The sequence below is a fragment of the Macaca mulatta genome, chromosome 1, assembly GCF_049350105.2.
Source record: "Macaca mulatta isolate MMU2019108-1 chromosome 1, T2T-MMU8v2.0, whole genome shotgun sequence".
Classification (NCBI taxonomy): Eukaryota; Metazoa; Chordata; class Mammalia; order Primates; family Cercopithecidae; genus Macaca; species Macaca mulatta.
Genome location: NC_133406.1, coordinates 207237429 through 207261186, shown reverse-complemented (window position 1 = coordinate 207261186; position 23758 = coordinate 207237429). Strand labels below are relative to the sequence as shown.

The 23758-nt window shown below is 43.1% G+C and overlaps 1 protein-coding gene across 1 annotated transcript in view; it reads right to left on the bottom strand.

Annotated features, from left to right (window-relative positions):
• Positions 1 to 23758, bottom strand: part of CSMD2 (CUB and Sushi multiple domains 2) — a 649885-nt gene that overhangs the window by 65009 nt on the left and 561118 nt on the right. Inside the window, exons 45-49 of the mRNA XM_015134762.3 lie at positions 11325 to 11405; positions 10725 to 10838; positions 7854 to 8042; positions 4978 to 5124; positions 1513 to 1701 (exon numbers count right to left, since the gene is read on the bottom strand). Of these exons, the coding sequence (XP_014990248.3) occupies positions 1513 to 1701; positions 4978 to 5124; positions 7854 to 8042; positions 10725 to 10838; positions 11325 to 11405 (720 nt within the window). The remainder of the gene's footprint in view (positions 1 to 1512; positions 1702 to 4977; positions 5125 to 7853; positions 8043 to 10724; positions 10839 to 11324; positions 11406 to 23758) is intronic.

Below are 23758 nucleotides of genomic sequence, written 5' to 3'. Positions count from 1 at the left end.
ACTGTGACCTTTGCTTAGGAGTAGATTATTAATAGCACATTGTTTTTGTTATTTGAGGAAACACAGGCACAGGCGAGAAGGTTGTGAGGATTAGAGATGAGAGATGTCATTAAAAAGCACTTCACCACTACTGGGAACCAAAGGAAAAATCAAGTAGCAATGCGATTTCCTGTTTTCATCTATGTAGTTGGCAATGTTTTCTTCTTTTTTTAAATGCAGTGCATAACATTGAGACCGTGGGAGAAAAGACAGCTCTTACATGCTGCTATACATGAGGACAAATTTTCAGAAAACAAATTTTCTGCTGCGATATAGCAGTCAGTATCGACAGCTGTCAATTGCATACACAATGATGCAACAATCTCATTTCTGGGAATTTGCTTTAAGGAAATATGTAATATTCATAAAGATGGAATTCTAAGTTTATAGTCACAAAGAATATAGAAATCCAAATGACCAACAACAGAATGATACTTAAATGAATGACAGTTTTCTCATAATGCTGTGCAACTATTGAAAATAATGATGAGGAAGTACAATGTTAACAATAGAGGCCAGGCGCGGTGGCTCACGCCTGTAATCACCGCACTCTGGGAGGCCGAGGCAGGTGGATCACCTGAGGTCAGGAGTTTGAGACCAGCCTGATCAATATAGTGAAACCCCGTCTCTACTAAAAATACAAAAATTAGCCAGGTATGGTGGCGGGTGCTTGTAATCCCAGCTACTCGGGAGGCTGAAACAGGAGAATTGCTTGAACATGGGATGCAGAGATTGCAGTGAGCTGAGATCATGCCACTGGACTCCAGCCTGGGCGACAGAGCAAGATTCCATCTCAAAAAGTAGTATATAGTTAAATATACTTCCTCACCATGATTTTCAATGGTTGCGCAGCATTATGGGAAACAAAATCTGTAAGAGCTTTGTACATGGATGATCCTATTTTTATAATCAATACATAAAAGACAAAAGGAAATGAGCTGAAATGTTAACAGTGGTGATCTCAGGTTTCTCATTCATTTTCACTTTTTTCTTTTGCATTATCTACCGTTTTTTTTTTCTTCTTCAGATTTTTAGTTTAAATGTATATGACTTTAAAGGAAAAAACTCATAAATCATAAAAGGTAATGCATGCAAACTGACTGACACATTTCAAGTGTTTGATCAACCACTTGCTCTAGGAACCCGAGTCCAAGCATCCCCTCTGCTGGGAACCCTCCCCAGCTGGCCAGGAGAAAGCAGATCCTCTGGGCTCCCACAACACTGATTATGCTCCTGACACAACACTTCCTTCCTCTGCCACTTTGCATTGATGTGCTCACATACACATCTCCCCCATGGCTCTCAAAACACTGAGATTGCTGTGCACTACAGATCTTCAGTAAATGCTAGTGGAAAGAATGAAATAATTATCAAAGAGGAAACCCACATTTGGAAATGACTAGTCCTGGGACAAACCCAAGATGTGAGTTGGATCTGAGCTACCTTGTGACCCGCTTTCCACCTGCTTCTCACCTTGACAGAGAGGGATGGCCTCGCTCCACAGGTGGTAGCCCTGGGGGTGCCGGGTACAGATGGCCATGCTGTGTCCCACCAGGCGGTAGCCGGCGTTGCAGCCAAAGTGGATGGAGCCCCCGGGCTGGGTGCTGGTCTGGCCCAGGATGAAGCCATGGAGTGGAGCCCTGGGCAGGCTGCAGTAAGGGGCTGAACAACAAGATGAGGTTCAGGGAACTGGTACCAGCAGGAAGACAGACATGGTCTTTTATGCAGGCCCCTTTCCCTTTCTTCTTCCCCATCCCCTTGTCTTTGCCATTGCCACATCCTCTGCTACTGAGGAAGGTCTGAATGGTGGATATTGAAAAACACCCAGTCAGGTTGGTAAAGCCGAAACAAAATTTAAAAAACAAAACAAAACAAAACAAAAAAACAGCTTCATGAAGCACTGGGTCCCTTTTGCGGTCCAAAGGTAGATCTGGTTGTATGGCTAAGTTCAGGCTCTCAAATCCCTTCAGCTTCCAAACAGACTTAGAAAGTAGAACCCAGTGGGGTTGGTTCCAGAAAGCTGCCGACTGCAGGGGTGTGGACTTTGACCTTAGTCAGGCCTGGGCCCCAGTCCCATTTCTGGTCTGACCAGTTTCTGTAACGTGGGACAAATCATTTCGGCTCTAATTTCCTCACCTGTAAATTGGGACTGGTAATACCTACCTCACAGACTTTTGGTCAGTTTAAACTGTAAATATAGACTGTGTACATAAAGCCCCCAGCACAGCATGGGGCACTCACTGTTCAATGCTCAATAAATGGTCATTGTCCTTCTTCGTGTTGTGTGGGGGAATGCGCTGAGACGGACCTGTGGCAACCCGGGACACACATTTCCCTACAGTGCTCATTTCCCCTCCACATAGGACTTCAACTTGTTTCATTCATTTATTCAACAAATAGATATCAAGTATCTATTATCTTCCAGGTGTTGGTCTAAGTGCTTGCAATACAACAATGAAGAAAACAGACCAAAATCCCAGCCTGGGCCGGGCGCAGTGGCTCACGCCAGTAATCCTTGGCCTTGGGAGGCCAAGGCCAGTGGATCACTTGAGGCCAGGAGTTCAAGACCAACCTGGCCAAAATGGTGAAACCTCATCTCTAATAACAATACAAAATTGGCCAGGAGTGGTGGTGCATGCCTGTAGTCCCAGCAACTCGGGAGGCTGAGGCAGGAGAATCGCTTGAACCCAGGAGGTGGAGGCTGCAGGGAGACGAGCTCATGCCACTGCATTCCAGCCTGGGTGACAGAGTGAGACTCCGTCTCAAAAAACAAACAAACAAACAAACAAACATAAAAGCAAAACAAAAAATCCCAGCCTGAAAGGACTCACATTATAAAGCCTGCCAGGGATCCTCAGGGGGAGTTCTGTGAGGCCAGCAAAGAGGGATGACCAAAGGAGCAGGCAGATAATTCTCTTTGTTTGCCCTAGGAGTCCCTGGTGGGGTCTTCCAGGCAGAGATGGATAAGGCAGGATTTGGGTGTAGGGCCCTTACAGCCTCTTTTTTGGTGATCACATCCCTCTACCAGTTAAATTGGTGTTTTAAATAGCTGCCTTCCAAGCTGGATTTGTTTCCCTACTCCTGCTTTGACCCCTGTGTCCTATGTGCGCCATATCCACATGGTTACCTCCCTCAGGAACAAGAATCTCGGTTGTAAAATATACTTAGTCACAGTGACAGACACAAGTGCAAATTACACTCATCTACTCTATCTGAATTATTAAGTACTAATTGTTGCGCCATGTAATTAATTCACTTTCTACGTGGCATATGTATTGTAATTACAACTGACTTATTATCCCCAAACATGTTAGTCTTTAGAACATCAAGGAAAGGGTAACTCCTTAATAGCGTTCAGTTCTTAATTAGCAACCGGTAGAGTGAAATGCTACCAAACTGCTGTATTTCCTGTTTGAGTGAGCAGCTGCCAGGAACTCAGCCTGAGTCACCCCTAAGAGGTACCTTAAAGTGTCTTTTTCAACATGTGGACACTGAGGCCTGAAGTGCCTTGCTTAATAATCTCACAGCTAGTGGGTGAGAGAGCTGGTCACTGACATTGGGGCACTCAGTCATTGCAGCCTCCCAGACCCTCCCTTCCTCTGCGTGCACCAGGGAAAGGAGAGGTTGAATGGATTTTGCAGAGGATGTAGGCTCTGAGACAGTCAAGACCCACCTCCTCCCAGGAGCCCTCAGCTTCCTCTGGTTGGCTCTTCCCTGAAAGCTACACCCAGGGATTCTTTAAGACTGTTCACCCGCTGAGTATGGGCTGGTCTTGCAAGTAGGAGACCCATGAGAAGAGATGGACTGTGGCAAGTGGGACTTCAGGTACTGAATTTGACATTCCTTCCAACCAAGATTTTTTTTTTTTTTTTGAGACAGAGTTTCACTGTTGTTGCCCAGGCTGGAGTACAGTAGCACGATCTTGGCTCACTGCAACCTCCACCGCCCAGGTTCAAGCGATTCTCCTGCCTCAGCCTCCCAAGTAGCTGAAATTACAGTTGCACGCCACCACGCCTGGCTAATTTTTGTATTTTTAGTAGAGACAGGGTTTCACTATGTTGGTCAGGCTGGTCTCAAACTCCTGACCTCAGGTGATCCTCCCGTCTTGGCCTCCCAAAGTGCTGAGATTACAGGTGTGAGCCACCGCACCTGGCCCCCAACCAATATTTGTTAGAAATTTGTCCATCATTTGCCTGGAATGTAGGCCAAAGGTAGCCAGGGGAAAGAGTGCTGAAAGGGAACTGGTGCATGATGGAACCCCGCATGGTCTTAAGTAATTCATTTCTGCCTCCAAGCTTGTAGAGCCCAGTCAGCAGTTCACTGAACCCACCTGCCTTCAAAGTGGCCATCAAGCAGCTTGTGAAGTTTTCTTCTAACCACAGACAGTAATTCTCATGATGTGAGATCAGATAAATTCAAATTTCTCCATCTCATGATATTCCCAGGAATATTTTTTTTGGTCCTTATAGATTGTTGCCTGGGTCAGTCTTTGGCCTTTTGATCTGACTCTGTTTATAAGATACGGCTTCCTGAGCAGAAGAAAGGCACCTGGCCTTGAAATATAGCCCATCCTTTGCTGCCTGCTTAACATCTGCCCGTCAGAGATCCATGCCTTAGGGCTTTTTAGTTTTAAGAAACTTTTATTAGCATTTCCTAACTTTCTTAAAGGGACAGGATCACTGTTAGGTACTATCAGATCATATAAAATAGTTAAACTTATCCTGAAGACACAGCCTGGCTGTATGAGAAGAAAAGAGGGAAGAGGTTCAAAGAGGGGAATGGAATAGAAAAATAGGAGGTAGGGGAATGGCAAAGACCACTTAGCTTCAGGTGAGGCAGATTTAGAGGAGGGGAATGGCTGCCCAGTCTCCACAGAGGAGCTTGCGGCTTCGATGAGGAGAGGGCCTGTGGCTTATTTGTATGTTTTTTTTAACTCACCTGAATAGCGAATCTTAAAGCCCTTCCGATTGTAGGCGTGATCAGATGACCAGCGCAGGTACACAGAGTTGCTTGAGCTGGTGACAATCAGGGGAGCTGAGTAATTCCCACTGAGGGCTTTCAGCAGAGGACTCTGTCCTGATGGACCTGGGGTGAGAAGGACGCAGGATTACAGACCATGGGAGTCATCACAGGGAGCCTCCAGGGAAGACCTCAGGGCTCAGAGGGTGGGGTGACTTGTTCAGAGTCAGCAAAATCATTTGTACTTGCACTCCTCTCTCTGCACCCACAGGCATTGCTCAAGGTGCTCTTTTCTCCTGAGCCCAGCTCTAAAGCAGTACTCTAGGAAGTCCCTGCCTACCTATAGGAGCTGGCAGGTAAGAAGAAATTGATTTGCATTTTGAGATTTGACCAAGGTCAACTAGCTGGTTAGTGGAAGAGGTGGTTTTCAAACTGGGAACTTTTCCACTTGGCCACCCTACTTCTCTTGTGCATATTTAAGCGCATGCCTGTAATCCCAGCACTTTGGGAAGCTGAGGCAGGTGGATCACTTGAGCCCAGGAATTTGAGACCAGCTTAGGCAACATAGCAAGACCCCATCTCTACTTTAAAAAAATACAAAAATTATCTGGTCATGGTGGTGCGTACCTGTAGTCCCAGCTACTGGGGAGGCTAAGGCACAAGAATCGTTTGAACCCAGGTGGCGGTGAGCCAAGATCGCACCACTGCACTCCAGCCTGGGTGACAGAGCAAGACTCAGTCTCAAAACAAAAACAAAAACAAAAACAAAACAAAACAAAAAAGCTCAGTGCCTGCCATATAGAAAAAAATATTTATGGAATGCATACATAGTAATAAAGCTAGAGGAAAATGTCATATCTCGGGGTCGTAAGTAACAGAGCTCCCTAATACTGCTTTTGAAAGCTCTTTGAGAAAGACCTCCCTCTTCTTTTGTTCTACCTTAAGTGCCTGAGATTGCATCCCGAGGGGGCTGGTTGAAGGGGCACAGAATATAAAGCTGGATAATCCATGACACAGGATTTATCACTCTGGAAAAGGCCCTGAGTGATGGCTCTACGATGCCACTAAGACAGCCCTTAGAAGCTTGGAAAAAGTAATGGATCATATTAAACAAAGTAGAGTCACCAGAACTGCCATGCAAACTGTGAAGGGAAAAGCTCGGAGAAGTGGCATGCTGGGCTAGGTCTGCTGTGTAAAAGCTGACCATAGTTCTCAGGAAGACCTGGCAGACACTCCATTTACGAACGCAATCAGGAGGTGAGGAGCTCCAGCCTTCCTGGAGGGGGTGAGCACCAGCATTGCTGAAAACCTGAGTAACTAATGGCTATCCTCTGTGGGTGAAAACTGATGGGAAGAGACACTGGGCTCCCTAGCAGTAATGGGGATGAGAAGGTCCTAGAATACAGAAGCCAGGTGGAATTACTTAACAGTCAGCAGCAATGTTGGCGTAATTACTAAAATGGGAAGCAAGGCTGAAATGGCAGCTGGGAGAGCCTGGCCTACGGGATCTACAAAGATGGCTCATAGAACATGATGTTCCTAAGGGCAAAGTAAATAGGAAGCCAAGAAGAGCAGCCAAAACAAGTATGACTAGATGAACAAAATAGATCGTGAGTAGATCTATGAGCAGGGTGAGAAAAGCTGCCCCCAGCGGAAAGGTGCAATCCTCTGCCCAGTTTGCAGACTTGAGCCAGGTTTCATTTCCCAAGAGGCTGGGTCCCTATGAAAAAAGACCCTCCACAATGACAGTAATTGTATATAGCAGTTGTTCCTACAGTTCTTCCCCCCAAACACCTACTACTGTGTACTCAGAAAACAGAATATTATAGACAAGGGAATGTTCAGATATATCAAAGACTTCTGGATACAGGATGATAGTTGATGCTGATACCTGGGGGTCCAAAGCATTATCACAGCTACTCTGTCAGAGGAGGGGTATATGGAGGTTGTTTTGAGAATAAATGGAGTCCTGGACCAGGTCTGTCTCACAGTACACACTTAATAAAGTAGGAGCCTCAACTGTAGCAGCTGTGAGGTGCATATCTTTATTAGAACAGATTAACACAGCCTTGGTTACATAGAATGTAGCTATTGATCTGGCCATGTAGTCTTTTTCATACCCTTCAGAAAGGAGGATCAGAAGCAGTTTGCATTCACATGAGGTAGACAACAGTATACATTCATGGTTTCCCCCAGAGCTATGTTATTTCTCCTGCTCTCTGTCATAATAGAGTATAAAGGGATGTGGACCATCTGGACATCTTGCAGAATATAACATATTGGTTCACTCTATTGAGGACATGATATTAATCGGATCTGAGGAGTGAGAAGGGACAATTAGTGCTTTGGCAAGATGCCTTTGCAAGATGCATGTGCTCCAGAGGGTAAGAGATAAATCCTACAAAGTTCTGCTGTGGAATTTTTAGGGTCCAGTGGTCTGAAGCATGCTGAGACATGCCCTCCAAATTAAAGGGCAAATTATTGCACGTTTTCCCTCTTAAAGCCAAAGCAGCAGCAGTTTGGTAGATCTCTGGGTTTTGGAGGAAGCACACTCTTCACTTGGGAATACTGGTATGACGCATTTATCTGTTGACATTAACAGGAACAGCTTTGAATGGGAGCTATAGTTAAGAAAAGGTTCGGTAACAGATTCAAGTTGCAGTACAAGCAGCTCTGCTGCTTGGGCCATGCCACCCCTCAGGTCCCACGGCCTTGGGGTTGCTGTGGTTAGGGAAAGACATCCTGTGGAGCTTCTGGCAGGCCCTGATAGGAAAACTGCAGCACAGACTCCTTGGGTTCTGGAGCAAGTCCATGTCTTTTGCAGCAGAGAACTATGCAGCATGTGACCGACTTACCATCAAAAATCTCAAACTCATCATACTGCTTCTCGCTGAGGAAGTACTCCACTGTGAGGGAGATGTTATAGTCGGGCTCCACTCTCACCAGCCAAGAGCAGGTCTGGAACTGGGGATAGCTTCCAGGGTAACTCTGGCTCAGGATCACGCCTGTGGAGTCTGTCAGAAGCTCATTTGTTGGGCAGTGCACTTGGAGAAAGAAAGAGAAACACCAAGTATGTGGGGGTGGAGATGCAACTACGGCCAACACATTTGCTTTTCCCAGTACAAAAGACAACCATTAGAAAATCAGCATTTGAGCACATTCAAGTCAGATCCCACATCCATCACTGTGCTGCTCCATGACATGAGGTGGCCTGAGATCCTGTGTCAATATTGCAGTCTTTCTGGGACTTGGGCTTCGCCAGTTGGTTGGAATCACTTCCTAGTTAAGTTGTGGGTTCTACTACCTGGTTTTGAGTAGGGGAGGATGGAATATACATACAGACAGCAGTAATGCTTCCCCAGATCCAAAGGAGATAATCTATAAAATAGGTTTTATTTGAACAAAGACGGTGCTGTATAGGGCAGATGTAAGTACATGGGATTTTGAGTCAAATATACCTGGATTTATAGCCCATCTCTGCCGCTTACTACTGGTGTGGTCTTGAACAAGTTATCTCCTCTCTGTGTGATGGCTTCTCCATCTCCAACACAGAGATAACACAGAGCTTACAGGGCTGTTGTGAGCATTATATAAAACATTATATGCTGGGTGCAGAGGCTCACGCCTGTAGTCCCAGCACTTTGGGAGGCTGGGGCGGGTGGATCATGAGGTCAAGAAATCGAGACCATCCTGGCCAACATGGTGAAACCCCATCTCTACTAAAAATACAAAAATTATCTGGGCGTGGTGGTGCGTGCCTATAGTCCCAGCTACTCGGGAGGCTGAGGCAGGAGAACTGCTTCCCGGGAGGCGGAGGTTGCAGTGAGCCGAGATTGTGCCACTGCACTCCAGCCTGGACAGAGCGAGACTCCATCTCAAAAACAAAAAACAAACAAACAAAAACAAACAAACAAAAAATATATATAATATGAAATAATATATGTAAAGCATGCAACATAGTGCTGCAATAAATTGTAGAGGGAATGATGATAACTGCATCTTGGACAGAAAGGTCCCAGAACTTGGCTGTGGCCTAATTAGTAGGATTAATATAGCTAAAGAAAAAAATGTCATTCTAAGGAAGACATTGAGCTTGGAACTTAGAAAAGGAGGAGCTGGAGGAGCAGGATTGGTTTTTTTGTCATCACCATGAATGGGTGGGAAGCTGCTGGTTCAGAGAGGCCCTTCTCCAGCACTGAGGAGGTGCTCTGTCCTGGAGCACAGGCAAGCATCACAGCATGAAAGCAATTTGAGGACCATCCACCGCCATTTGCTTGGGTTGCGGACACCAAAGCAAAGTTCTGAGGACTAAATCGGCTTCTTCATTACATTGTTCTTTCAGTACAAAGGTGTGCATTGACAATAGTTGTAAGTATTCCGATCACTGCACACAGAGAAATCAGTATTTTGCAGTAGATGTGCCTTTAGACAGGCTTCCTGGGTATGCTGGACTCTGGGACACTGGTAAAAGGGAGTTTCTGGAACTGCAAGGCCAAAATTTAATCCCTGGATTACAATCTCAGGTAATGCTATTTTGGGTAGAAGACAGATGGCTGTCCACCCATCTCACCTCTGCCTTCAGAGAAGTGAGGCTTGGTAATCAGCACTGGGACTGGGCTCCTAGACAGAGTCTTGCTGTGGCCCAGAATTTCACAGGACTCATCCAGGCTTCTGCCTGAGTAGCTTTGAAAGGTACTCACTGACTTTTCCCAATAGAGCTTCCTTTTTAATTTTAAGGGGAGAAGGAAAACAAATGTCTTCTAGGAGGAAACTCACTTAGCTTTGACATGCTCCTGATTTCACTAATCCGATGACCAGCACAGGGCACTGAGATGTGGTGATACTTAAGTTCTCTTAGGCCTCGTGGTCCCCTCCTGCCTCTACCGGGTCTGCTATTCCTCACTGACAGTCCATATTGCAGGTTCTTCCTACTCTTGCTTTCCCAGAAGTGAGGGACAGGCTGACTTGTTTCCCCATAGGCTACTGAATATTTGCAGGTAGCAGTAGTTCTAGAAACAGTAGTTGCACTAGTGATAATATTCACAGCAGACATGGAGCAATTACTGCATGCCAGGCATCATCCTAAACTGGTTTATGTTATTAACCCATTTAATACCCCCATGGCATAAGTACTATCATTATCCTCAGTTTATAGAAGGGAAGACTGAGGGCAGGACAATCAGGTACCTTGCCTTAAGTCAGATGCCTGATGAGTGGAGACTATTTTTTGATCTTAGTTGGGGTGACTAGCTGAAGAGAATTCATTTCTGTCAAGGCATAGTACACTGGAATAAAGACTGCTGTGGTCTCTCAGTTGCCTGGTTTGGCACACAGCACCTTGAGTGCATCCATGCATCAGTAAAGCAGGGATGGTGTGTGAGCCTACCCTTCCCTAAGGGCCCAGGGAGGGACTTCCTCCTTCCAGTACTCAGTATGCAATTCCAAGAAATTTCCAGGAAAGGAAAAAAAAGCAGATGGAAATAGATGTGGCCACTGTGGCCAATTCACAGGTTCAGACATCAGAAGAGGGCAGAGAACCTATCTAGAGTGATCACTCATTCATTCCTCATGCACTCATTCATTCATCAGACAACATTTACCAAGGGAACTTTCATGTTATGGGGCAGTAACTGAGCTAAGAACTGGGAATAGAAAGAGGAACAAAACAAGGGCTTTGTTTAGGAGGAACTTCTAGGCCCCATACAGATGCGGATCCATGCAATTACCTTCACATATTGGGGGTGGGCCTTCAAACTGCAGGTAGGTTCCAAGTTTGCAGGTCAGAATTTCATTCCCCACTAAGGTAAAGCCAGGGAGGCATCTGTAGCGTACGATGTCACCTGTCAAAGAAAGACCAACATGTAGACTCTCTTAAGAAGTCTGGTCAGGGCTGATGGGCACCCATTAGTACCTTGAACCCACTTCCAGGTGAGATAATCAGAGGAGGATCATGTTCTGTTCAGACTTAAATAACTAGCTCGGCTCCCATCAAATGACCCAGACAACTGCTCCCCTCTCACAGCTCAGCCTTGCCTGAGCCTCGGAATGTTTCACATTTCAGGACATTTTATACTGTCTTGCATGGATTTATTTCTCAAAAAGATGCTGACTTGAATCACAGAAGAAAACTGTTTTCCTGGCTCCCCTTTTGATTTTATTTTGGGTGCAAACTCAGTGGACAGAACCTGCTGGCACAGGGCCTACTGTTTCTCTCTCCATAGACAGGAGCAGGGAGTAATGTCCACTGGCCCAACATCTCCCACCGCCACCTTCCCTTCCTTCCCCAGTCCTGGGCTCGCAGTTCTTGCTGGCTTGGGAGGTGGTACCTATGTTAAATTCTTCATTCTCTGTGACGACTTCGGCATTGGGGAGGATGGTGGGAGGAGGGCATTTGGTGAGTGGATAAGCTGAAAAGATAAAAGCAGGCAAGTCAGGGTAAGATCATCACTCTCCAGGTATGCTGTCATTCATTTGTTCAATTCTTCACTTTCTCATCCCTCATTTATTCACACACAGATATTCATGAGTACTTATCTGCAAACAGGGCAAGTTTAGCCAAGTCCTTTTTGCTTATCTTCTGTCATCCTCATTGAAATCAATAATAACAAAGGAGGGGAGATCTAAGAAGTCAGTGACATCATCACCAGCACTGAAGGGTGGGAGAGGAGCATTTTCTGAGTGCCTCGTGGATATTAGGTGTTTTATAGGCTGCCACTCAAACCCTCACAACATCTGACTGCGCCGTGAGGTGCTCTTACTCTACTCGTGAGCAAGTGAGATTCAGAAAGGTGAAGTAAGTTCCTCAAGGTCACACAGGAATTAGGTGGCACAGGCAGGATTTGAATCCAGGTCTGGCGGCCCCCAAACCCTGTATTCTTCCCACCACTGAGCATCTACATGCTGTACGTGGCTTCTGCGATTACCCACTGAAGTCAGCTAACAAGCTGACCCTTCTGATCTTTGACCAGATACTTCTGGCTTCACAAATTTTCTAGACTGGAATTCATCCCTATGGGCAGAGACTGGATGATGCTAGAGGCAGGATGCTCTTTACTGAGGCAAAGTTCAGTGTGGGTTCATAACCTGGCTTTTATTACTGGCACAGAGTCAAGTGCTATACAAGTGTTAGCTGCTCTTGCTGCCGCTGCTATTGTTATTATCGTTACTATTTCCAATCACCCCAATCCGTGCTATATTAAAAAAGTGTTCTTTTTTTTTTTTTTTTGAGACGGAGTCTCGCTCTGTCGCCCAGGCTGGAGTGCAGTGGCCGGCTCTCGGCTCACTGCAAGCTCCGCCTCCCGGGCTCACGCCATTCTCCTGCCTCAGCCTCCCGAGTAGCTGGGACTACAGGCGGCCGCCACCTCGCCCGGCTAGTTTTTTGTATTTTTTTAGTAGAGACGAAGTTTCACTGTGTTAGCCAGGATGGTCTCGATCTCCTGACCTCGTGATCCGCCCATCTTGGCCTCCCAAAGTGCTAGGATTACAGGCTTGAGCCACTGCGCCCAGCCTAAAAAAGTGTTCTTTAATAATACAAATATAATCATTATCATTGAAGAAAATTTGAGTTATTCTATGGAACAGTAGGAAGAAATCAAACTCATCCATTGCCCTCTCAGAGATAGTGACTGTTAACCAATTACAGTACGTTCTTGGAGTGTTTATTCTCTGCATATATAAATATTTTTGTTTTACACAACTTGCATTATATGTTATATATTTTGCATTGATCTTTGCATACTTACTATTATATTGCAAGAATTTCCCATATAATTAAATTTCTTCAAAAATGTGATTGAAATAACTTCATAGGATTTAATCATACAGATTTACTAGAATGTATTTAACAGATACTCTGTTAACCATTTAGGTTTCCAAAAGTTTTGCAATTTAAAATAAAGCTGCAATGAAATCTTTTTTTATAAATGCATCTTTTATGGTTTTTTTCTTTTTCTTTTTTGACTAGAAAGGATTCAAGTACATAACCCTTTTGAAAGTACAGATGTCTCCTGCTGAATGTCAGTAATCCTTTCCTGGAAATCAAATGTTCTGTGTAAAGATATTAACTAGGAGTCTATATCCCATCATTTTAAGTGGGAAAAAATTATACTGTGTTGTACTTCAACCCAAAATCCAAAAAGTAATTAAGACAAAATAAAATACCTAAATATATGCAACAAACCATTATGTTAGTAGTTAAATACTTAAAACATCACGATCACCCAACAACATGGCATGACAAAACAGTGCCTCTGTGCATTGCATACTGTACCATCAACATCCAGTGCACCGTGAAGTCTTGCAGCTTGAGACATTATAAAACTCTAGGCAGAAAGAAGGTCTAGCTATGAAAGGCTTGGTGGGAATGCATTCAGGACTGGCGCTAGGTGGTAGAGTACAGTTCACAATGAACAGCATGGAGTGACAGCTCAGAGCCAGCAGCCTCTGAGACACACATCCCCGCCATGGAATTGGAGCCCCTTTCCAAAAGTCCGCATGAGATTCTGACATTTTACCAACTGTAGTTGGAATGCAACTTGAGATTTCCCTGCATATAGATTTATTTAAAATGGTGTATTATGTTTTGGGGGATCTAAATGTAAATGTTTTCTGTAGATGCATTCGCTGAAATGTATTGTATTGAGAGATATGTAAGCTCTCTGAAATGTGGGTGCTAAAACTAAGAGGCACTCTTGAGGTAACCAAATGGGTTTACCTTTGATTTAACATAAACCAGGGCCACATCCGCGCTTGCTGCATGCTTCCATTTTGCCCTCCAGGAAAACGGTTCCCATTGATACTGTGAACAGAGTGACAGTTCCTCCAGCACTGGGCGCCATCATTCTTCTTTTACCCAGTTCGTGTAATGATTGTCTATGGAGGGCTCACCCTGGGTCAGGCACTGTGTCCGGTGTTGAGGATACAAGAACAACCAAAACAAATACATCCCTTTCCCTCACAGAACTTAGGGCCAGCTGGGAGAGACAGTCGTCTGTTTTAATCTTTGTTAAATTGCTAAACAAAAAAGCAGCATTTATTTTATTTTAATTGGCATTTGATAACTAATTAGGCTAAGCATTTTTCACATGTTAATGGCCTATTTGCATCTCTCTTTTTAACTGTCTATTAAAAGAGTTGTGATAAACCAGTATGTTAGAAGTTTAAATACTTAAAACATCACTTCATGATCACCCAAAAATATGGCGTGACAAAACAGTACCTCTGTGCACTGCATACTGTGTCATCAACATCCAGTGCACTGTGAAACCTTGCAGCTTGAGACATTATAAAACTCTAGACAGAAAGAAGGTCTAGCTATGAAAGACCTTCTTTGTCCCTATTTTTCTTATAAATTTGAAGAACTCTGAATATTCAAGGTTGACCTTAGCTGGTTAATTATATTTTCCCAGTTTATCATTTGCTTGGTTTTATTTATGGCACTTTTGATTTGTAGAAGTATTAAGTTTTTATGTAGCCAATTATACTTTTTCTTAATAAGTTAAAAAAAATTGGTGCCTTCCATTCCCAGAGTCATAGTTATCTTCGAAAATTCTAAGGCATACTAAACTTTTCCAGGAAAAAAATGAATAAAAACAAATATCCACTTAAATACAGCCTGGGTACTTTATATTTTGTGATAACTGTTTTGACTGGGGTCATTTTCCATTACATTGTAAAACTACTTTTTTTTTTTTTTTTTTTTTTTAGCAGGGTCTTGCTCTGTCACCCAGACTGGAGTACAGTGGCACAATCACAGCTCACTGCAGCCTTGACCTCCTGAGCTTAAACTATCTTCTCACCTCTGCCTCCCAAGTAGCTGGAACTACAGGCTCATGCCACCACACCTGGCTAATTACAATTTTTTTTTTTTTGATAGAGATAGGATTTCATGATATTGCCCGGGCTGGTCTCAAACTCCTGGGCTCAAGTGATCCTCCCACCTTGGCCTCCCAAAGTGCCAGGATTACAGGTGTGAGTCACTGTGCCTGGCCATAAAATTACGAATGTCTGTTTAATGGAGGAAGCTTATGGGATACTAAAAAGCAGCAAAACAAAAATTTCCCAACTCTCACTATCTAGGCATAAGTATTGTAAAGATTTTGCTGTAGGATCTTGGGTCTTTTACAGACATGCCCTTCCTGTTTCCCATCTCTCACACACACACACACACACACACACACACTCTCTTACCATGTTGATGGTATCCCACTGTATCTACCATGTTATTGCTACAGAACTCTGGGGCAGGGGACATCCAAGGCTGACTCCCCATTTCATTTTGTGAATACCCTCCTTCTTCCCCTGGGGGGAAGAGGGTGAGGTGCTGAGAGAGCGTAGCCAGATTCTGGTGTGTGTGAACATGTGAACTGCTGGGCAGTGGGCAGCTGCTTTATTAATGTTAGGCAGCAGTGGGCTCAGCAGCAGCCATTGTGAGCAATGGTCCCTCTCGTCTTCCTGGGAACATTATTCCTCAAGCTGCTGGGTGTGCTGGATTGGCCTTTCATTTGGAGCTTTTATTTATCTATTTTTTTTTGAAACGGAGTTTCGCTCTTGTTGCCCAGGCTGGATCCCAATGGTGTGATCTCGGCTCACGGCAACCTCCGCCTCCTGGTTTCAAGCGATTCTCCTGCTTCACCCTCCCGAGTAGCTGGGATTATAGGCATGCGCCACCACGTCCGGCTAATTTTGTATTTTTAGTAGAGATGGGGTTTCTCCATGTTGGTCAGGCTGGTCTTGAACTCCTAACCTCAGGTGATCCACCCACTTTGGCCTCCCAAAGTGCTGGGATTACAGGCATAAGCCACCACACTCAGCCTCATTTGAAACCTTTAAAACCAAATTAGCTTAGAAAAAAAAAACGTGAGCTCACATAGTTCATTTGAGCTTACCCAAGGACTGAGGCTCTGCTTTTGAATCTGGAGTCCATGCCCAGCTAATATTGAAATGCCTTCCTTCACCTTTGTTTCTTGCTTGTATCTCTTTTTCAGAACATCACAAGGAGTGGTGAGTGTGGTCTAGGGAGGGAGTCCATAATCACTGTATTTTCTTGTGATACTATCACCTGAGTTTTTAAAATCACCTGCTTTTTGCACTGAACAATATAAAATAAACATTTCCCTAAATCAATGAATTGTATTCTACACGAATGATTCTTTTTCTTTTCTTTTTCGAGACAGGTTCTCATTCTGTCACACAGGCTGGAGTGCAGTGGCACAATCATAGCTCTCACTGTAACCTCAAACTCTTGGGCTCAAGTGATCTTCCCACAGTAATCTCCTGAGTATCTGGGACTGCAGGCATGCACCACCACACCCAGCTAATTTTTTTTTTTTTTTTTGGTAGAGGCAGAGTCTCACTATGTTGCCCAGGTTTGTACATGAATGATTTGTAATGACTGTATCTTTCCCTATCTCTCTCTCTCTGAGGATATATTTTAAATCTCTCTCTCTCTGAGGATATATTTTAAATTTATAATACCTAATGTCTTACTATTTTTACATTTAGATTATTTCTAATTTCCCTGTTATAACATACCAAGCAATATCTTCATGCAAATATCTTTGCGTAATTCCCAGAAGTAGGATTACCGGGTCCTAGGTTGTATTCATTGGGAACCTTTGGATGTAAATAAATCAATTCAGGCTAGAATAAGCAAAAAGCCTCTCAGAGAAGAGAACCGAAGGGTGGATTTGCAGCCAGACTTCACAAAGGTAGAGGACAAGGAACTGAAGGGCCATCAGAAACCAAGGAAATTTTCCCATGTCTCAATCATTCTCTTTCTGCACACAGGATTCTTCTACTTTTTGGTCCACATGGAAAGTAGAAGAGCAGCAATTCATTGCACTTGGATTTTTATCTTCTCTTTTCAGGAGATGGGTCCAGGCAAAAGTAGAATCTCTTGGGTCCTATTTCAAGTTCCCAAGAGAGAACATCTGACTGCCCCTGCTGCAGTCAGCTCAGGTGTCCACCTCTGGTCCAAGCTTCTGTGATTGAGGGGCAGGTGTGTGCGTGGAGGGGTGTCACAATGTAGAAACAGCTGCCAAGTGCCCATGGGAGAGGGGCAGTTAAAGAGAACATTATGAGTGGCACAAGCACCACAACGTGATTTGAATGTGTAGCTAACCATATTGTGCTAAGGTTTTGATATGCAATTCTCAAACCACCTATCACTAAGTGGGCATCTTCCTGCAACCTTCCTAAATGGATAATCACTTAAAAAATTATCATGACATATGTGTACACTCATGCTCTTAGCAGCGTTATTCACAAAAGCTAAAAGGTAGAAGCAACCCAACTGTCCATAGAAGGATGAACAGATGAACAAAATGTGGTCTATACTAACGTTATTAATAAATATAGACCACATGTGTGGAATGCTATTCTGCCTTAAAAAGGAAGGAAATTCTGACACATGTTATAACATGGATGAACCCTGAAGATATTATGAATTCTGCATTTTTCTTTGATTGTTACTGCTGTTGTTTACATTTGCCCAATATAATCTCTGGCCATCCTTTTATCTTTAAACTGTGTCACAGTGTCTTAGTCATGTTCCTGGTATAGAAAATATAGTTGAATATTATTTACATTAATCTAAGTGTATTAGTCCATTTTCATGCTGCTGATAAAAACACACCTGAGACTGGGGAATTTACAAAAGAAAGAGGTTTATTGGACTTGCAGTTCCACGTGGCTGGGGAGGCTTCATAATCATGGTGGAAGGTGAAAGGCATGTTTCACATGGAGCCAGACAAGACAAGACAGAGCTTGTGCAGGGAAACTCCCATTGTTTAAAACCATCAGATCTTGTGAGACTTATTCACTATCACAAGAATAGCACGGGAAAGGCCCACCCCCATAATTCAATTACGTCCCATCAGGTTCCTTCCACAACATATGGGAATTGTGGGAGTTACAATTCAAGATGAGATTTGGGTGGGGACACAGCCAAACCAGATCACTAAGAATCTTTGTTTGTTAACAGGAAATTGAACTTTAATAAATTTACATTTTTCATTATAATTGAATGATTTTATTCCACTGCTTTATCTTATTTTGTGCTTGCTGTATCTTTGTCCTTGAATAGTTTGCTTTGTTTTCTGCCTTTTATATTTGGATTATCTTTTACATGTTTTTTTCTTTTAGTGATTTAGAAGTATTCTATTTTAAATATATTAGTGACTAAAATATATACTCAAAATCTTTATTTCTGTAGTGATCAAAGTCAGCAATTGGATAATAGATATTGATTCCACTTTCACAAAAGATAAGGACATTCTCTTATCCCTTTCCACCTTCTTGCACATTTATTAATATAAAATAATTATTTTTAGTCTTTTAAGAATTATTGTATTGCACTGCTTTGAATCCATTATTATTTAGCTTTAAGTTTGTGCTTAGCTAGTATCAACACTTCCCATTTTTATCTTTTATTTTATACATCTTGTCTATTTTGAGTTATTGGTTCATCTGGAGTTCATCCGGAGTTACAGTCACCTGGAGTTACAGTCCAGCTTCAGATAGAGTGGCACTAATTGTAAAATCTTGAATCCCTGCAAATAACAATTTCCTGCATTCACACGTGAAGCCCCCAACTTTTTCTCCCCCTTCAACATCACCTCCTTCATTTTCTGTAATCTAATGTCAAAAATTAGCCTGAGAGTTGTCTGATTTCGGTTCCCTTGAGCTAACTTGCTCAGCCTGGATTCTCGTAGATTTCCCCTACTCCTCATCCTTATAAATTGAAAAAATTGCCAGCTTCTTTTTTATTTCTCTTGGTATACAGAGAGCTCCTTTATATACATAGGTTTTCTTTCATCTCAGAAAAGATTTTTCATTTCCATTTTGTTCCTTTCTTCCTGAATGCTTGTTATCAGTGTCTTGGCTCTTTGTCCACTGGGTCTCCTTATTTCTCATCTTCTATCTTCTCTCTACCACTTTCATGCCTCTGCCCTTCTCCGTATTTGTGTTGAGATTTTCAGGTTTGTCCTCCCCATCTTTGCATTGGTTTTCTACAGTGTTGCTTCTTCTCTCTGCTGATTCTTGTGCTGATGAAAATTATGCTATTCTGTTTCTTTTCAGTCTTACTATTTTTTAGTATCTAGTTTCCCTTGGAAATAAAAGTTTTAATTTGGAGCAGCCACAAAGGTATGGGAGAAGTTGGAAGTATAGTACAAAAATCTTTTTCCATGAACCATTTGCTAGTAAGTCACGAGCATGATGCCCTATAACCCCAGAATAGCTTAGTGTATTTCCTACAAACAAGCACATTCTCCCACATAACCACAAAACAACCATCAACATTGGGAAATTAACACTGACACATTACTGCCATCGAATCTTCACATCTCATTCAAGTTTCACCTGTTTTTCCGATAAATTCCTTGAAAATTTATTGATCCAGTTTCGAATCACATGTTGCATTTCATTATCATGTCTCTTTGGTCTCCTTTAGTCTGGAATGGTTCCCATGTCTTTACTTGACCTTCAGGACTTTTACACTTTTGAAGATTGCCTGTCGGGGAGTTGACACTATGTCCTTCAAGTTAGGTTTGCCTGGTGTTTCCTCCTGATTACGTTCTCCTTATGCTTCTGCGACTGGATAATCACAGAACTGATGCTAGCTTCTTCTCACTGAGTGCTCTCAGCCAGGGTATGATTTCAATTTGTCCCATTATGGATGAGGTGGGTGTGTCTTCCAGTCTTCTCCACTTTTTTTTCCCTTTGTTATTACTGTATGTGTGTGTGTGGTGATGGGTAGTCTGAAGTTATGTAAATATCCCATTCCTTAAAATAACTTGTAATTGGCCGGGCGTGGTAGCTCATGTCTGTAATCCCAGCACTTTGGGAGGCCGAGGCAGGCAGATCACGAGGTCAGGAGATGGAGACCATCCTGGCTAACACGGTCAAACCCCGTCTCTACTAAAAATACAAAAAAATTAGCTGGGCATGGTAGCGGGCGCCTGTAGTCCCAGCTACTCAGGAGGCTGAGGCAGGAGAATGGTGTGAACCCAGGAGGCGGAGCTTGCAGTGTGCTGAGATCGCACCACTGCACTCCAGCCTGTGCAACAAAGTGAGACTCCATCTCAAAAAAAAAAAAAAAAAAAAAAAAAGTTGTAATTAATGTCTGTGTGGATATACATAGTATTCTGCTTGATTCAATAGGTTACCACCATTTCTTGCTATTTTAAAAGACTTTGATTCTCAAATTATTCCCAATATGGTCAGTGAGAACCCCTCCAAGCCAGCTTCTATGTCCCTTTGGCATGTCTCCATCATGCCTTGGGCATTCCCTTACTTTCTGCCATAAGATATTCCTGGTTTGTTTTCTACTTTCTCTGCCCCAGGCTTGGGATCAGCCATTTCTTCAAGAAACCCTGGACCATTTTAGCAGAAAATGTTGTTTAGGAACCAATGCCTAGATTCAGGAACAAATGAGCTAGATGTGCTCATTACTACTGAAGAATCACCGCTCTGAAGCCTTCTCAGTAGAAAGAGCTAAGAAATGTATGTGCATACGCACATGTACTCATACATGCCCCACCCACACACTCATATTTTCTTCCATTTCTCTACACATTGAAAACCATAAGCTCACACTGATACATCCAATTCAAATTTAACACCATTGGGTATATTATAATTTTTGCTCTCTATATAGTTCTAACCCTCTTCTCTGACAGTGAGACACCTGCCTTCTATTGTCCTTAAGGTATTAACTTATTTGATCAATAACCCATCTGGAACCAAGGTCTCATTTCTGCTGACCCCTCCCTCCTCACTCTACTTGGGCTCTGACTTCCTTTGCTGGGCTGATCTTTCTCTGTGTGGATGCCCGACTTCCTCTGCTTGGGCTCCAATACCCTAGATAGGTGTCTGCTCATCCTGCACAGAGCTCTGACACCTTGTGCCAGCTCCATCCCTGTACAGATACCTAAACTCCAGTTGCCCGTGCCAGGCAGCCCATCAGTGTGGCTCCCCCTGACACCCCAGCCTGGGCTACAGTGGTTCACACTCCCTCTTGCCTGACAAGTATGGATGCTGTATTAGTCTGTTCTCACACTGCTAATAAAGACATACCTGAGATTGGGTAATTCATAAAGGAAAGAGGTTTAATTGACTCACAGTTCAGCATGGCTGGGGAGGCCTCAGGGAACTTACAATCATGGGAGAAGGGGAAGCAAACATGTCTTTCTTCACATGGCAGCAGGAAGGAGAAGAATGAGAGCCCAGCAAAGGGGGGAAGCCCCTTATAAAACCACCAAATCTTGTGAGAACTAACTCACTATCATGAGAACAGGATGGGGGAAACTGGCCCCCATGATTCAATTATCTCCACCTGGTCCCTCCCACGACATATGGGGATTATGGGAACTACAGTTCAAGATGAGATTTGGGTGGGGACACAACCAAACCATATTAGATATCTTTGCTTTGTCCCAACTCACAGCTTTAGGACTGAATTGTTCAAGGGGGGAAGGGAAGAGATTTAGCTTTTCTTTTATTTATCTCTTGGCCAGACCTTTCTTTTCATTTGTGTGCTGTCTGAACATTTCACCTGTTATTTGGAGTCTATGTTATCTAGATTTATACTAGAAGAAGATGCTTCCCCAAATTTATTTCCATTACTTCTAGTTCCTAAACCATGTTTTCTTCAAGGGCATTTTTCTCTGTAATTCAAATTTCATGTTCTAATTTTTAATGTTATAAAATCTTTCACAGGTCTCCTTAAGGTGTTTTTCCTTTTTCTTATTGATCCTCATATGAAAAGAAAGTTCCTTAGGGCTGTTTGCCTGGAGAAAGGCAAAAATTCTTTCCCCAACCCCACTTTCAGTGTCCACTTTTTGCAAGTCTAGCTCCTTTTTTTCTTTAGTTCTTATCTTGAATATCCACTCTTAGGTTTTCCACAATTACTTTGCATGGAATTCTCCAGGTTTTTGTTTACTATCTTATCCTTTTATGTCTTTTGTAGCATTGGTTATGATTCACAAAAATTTTGTCCTCTTAGTTGCTCATTATCTCTCTCTCCTTGGAGCAGGAAAGCTGTCTGGGGAGCAGACATTTCACAGAGCAGGAAGCATGAACACTCAGTAACACAGGAAAGCATGCTCTGCCTCATCACAAGCACACAAGTGAAATGACATTTCATGCATCTTCCAGATTGGTAGAAATGTAAAGTCTGCTAAAACCCCGTGTTTTCAAGGATGTAGAGCAATAGGAACTCTATTTCAGTTGCTGGGAAGAGTGTAAATTGTTATAACTGCTTCTAAGATAAATTGGGCATTACCTAGTGAAACTAAATATGTGGATATTTACAATCTCACAACTCCACACAGACATGTACTGAAGAGAAACCCTTGTAGGTGTTCACAATAAGGAATAAGCAACAATGTTCATACTGCTTGAAATGAAACAACTTAAGTGTTAACAGTAGACTAAATACATGGTTATATTTTCATGCAATGAAATCATACAGCATTGAAAAATGAGTTAAGTACAGTCACATGCACCAACATGAATTTCAAAAACTCAATTTTGAGTGAGAAAAGCACGTTGCAGAAGAACATTTATAGAATGATTGTCTTTACATAACAGAAATAACATGCAAAATTAAAGAACATATTTTTGGAGACACAGATATGGAGTAAAATAAAAAGAAAAGCAATGAATGATTAACCAAAAGTACAGGATCATGGTTAACTCTCAGGGTAGGGTAGGGGAATGTGTTGAGGAAGGAACAGAGCTTCAAAGGCTTAGGTGTTCTTTGTCTTAGGCTTAATGATGGTGTTCATTTTATTACTTTTTTAACTGCACATATGTGTTACATATACTTTTTATATGTAGGATAAATTCCACAACTTACCAAAAGTTCTATGAGGCATGGAATGTGCCTCTCTTGCTCAATCATCCCCTAGTCCAGTGCCTCTCCCACTTGAACCTGCTGATCTGGGCACAGCAGTTCCTCCTCTCTTGCCCCAGACCCTTGCCTGCTCCTGTGGTCAATGAAGCCTTGGGCTATGGTCTAAGCTGGGAACGAATGGCTGTTTTAATCCATTCAGGCTGCTATAACAAATTACCATAGACTGGGTGACTTCTAAACAACAGAAATTTAGTCATCACAGTTCTAGAGGCTGGGAAGTCCAAGTTGAAGGGACTGGCAATTTTGATGTCTGGTAAGGGCCTGCTTACTGGTTCATGGACAGCTGTCTTTATGCTGGGTCCTCATGTGGTGAAAGGGGCAAATGAGTTTCCTGTGTTTCTTTTCTTTTCTTTATTTTCATTTTATTTTTTTGAGATGGAGTTTTGTTCTTATTGCCCAGGCTGGAGTGCAATGGCATGCTCTTGGCTCACTGCAGCCTCTGCCTCCTGGGTTCAAGCGATTCTTCTGCCTCAGCCTCTTGAGTAGCTAGGATTACAGGCATGTGCCACCACACCTGTCTAATGTTGTATGTTTAGTAGAGATGGGGTTTCTCCATGTTGGTCAGGCTGGTCTTGAACTCCTCACCTTGGGTGATCCACCTGCCTGGGCCTCTGTGTTTCCTAGCTCTTTCCACTGAGAAGGCTTCAGAGCAGTGATTCTGTAGGTCTCTGATAAAGGCAATAATCCCATTCATGAGGGCTCTGTTGTCTGACCTAATCGCCTCCCAAAGGCCCCACCTCCTAATACCATCACCTTGGGGGTTAGGATTTCAGCATATGAATTCTGGGGGGACCTAAGCATTTACACCATAGCAAGGGCCTTATGTCTCATCTGAGAGACAGA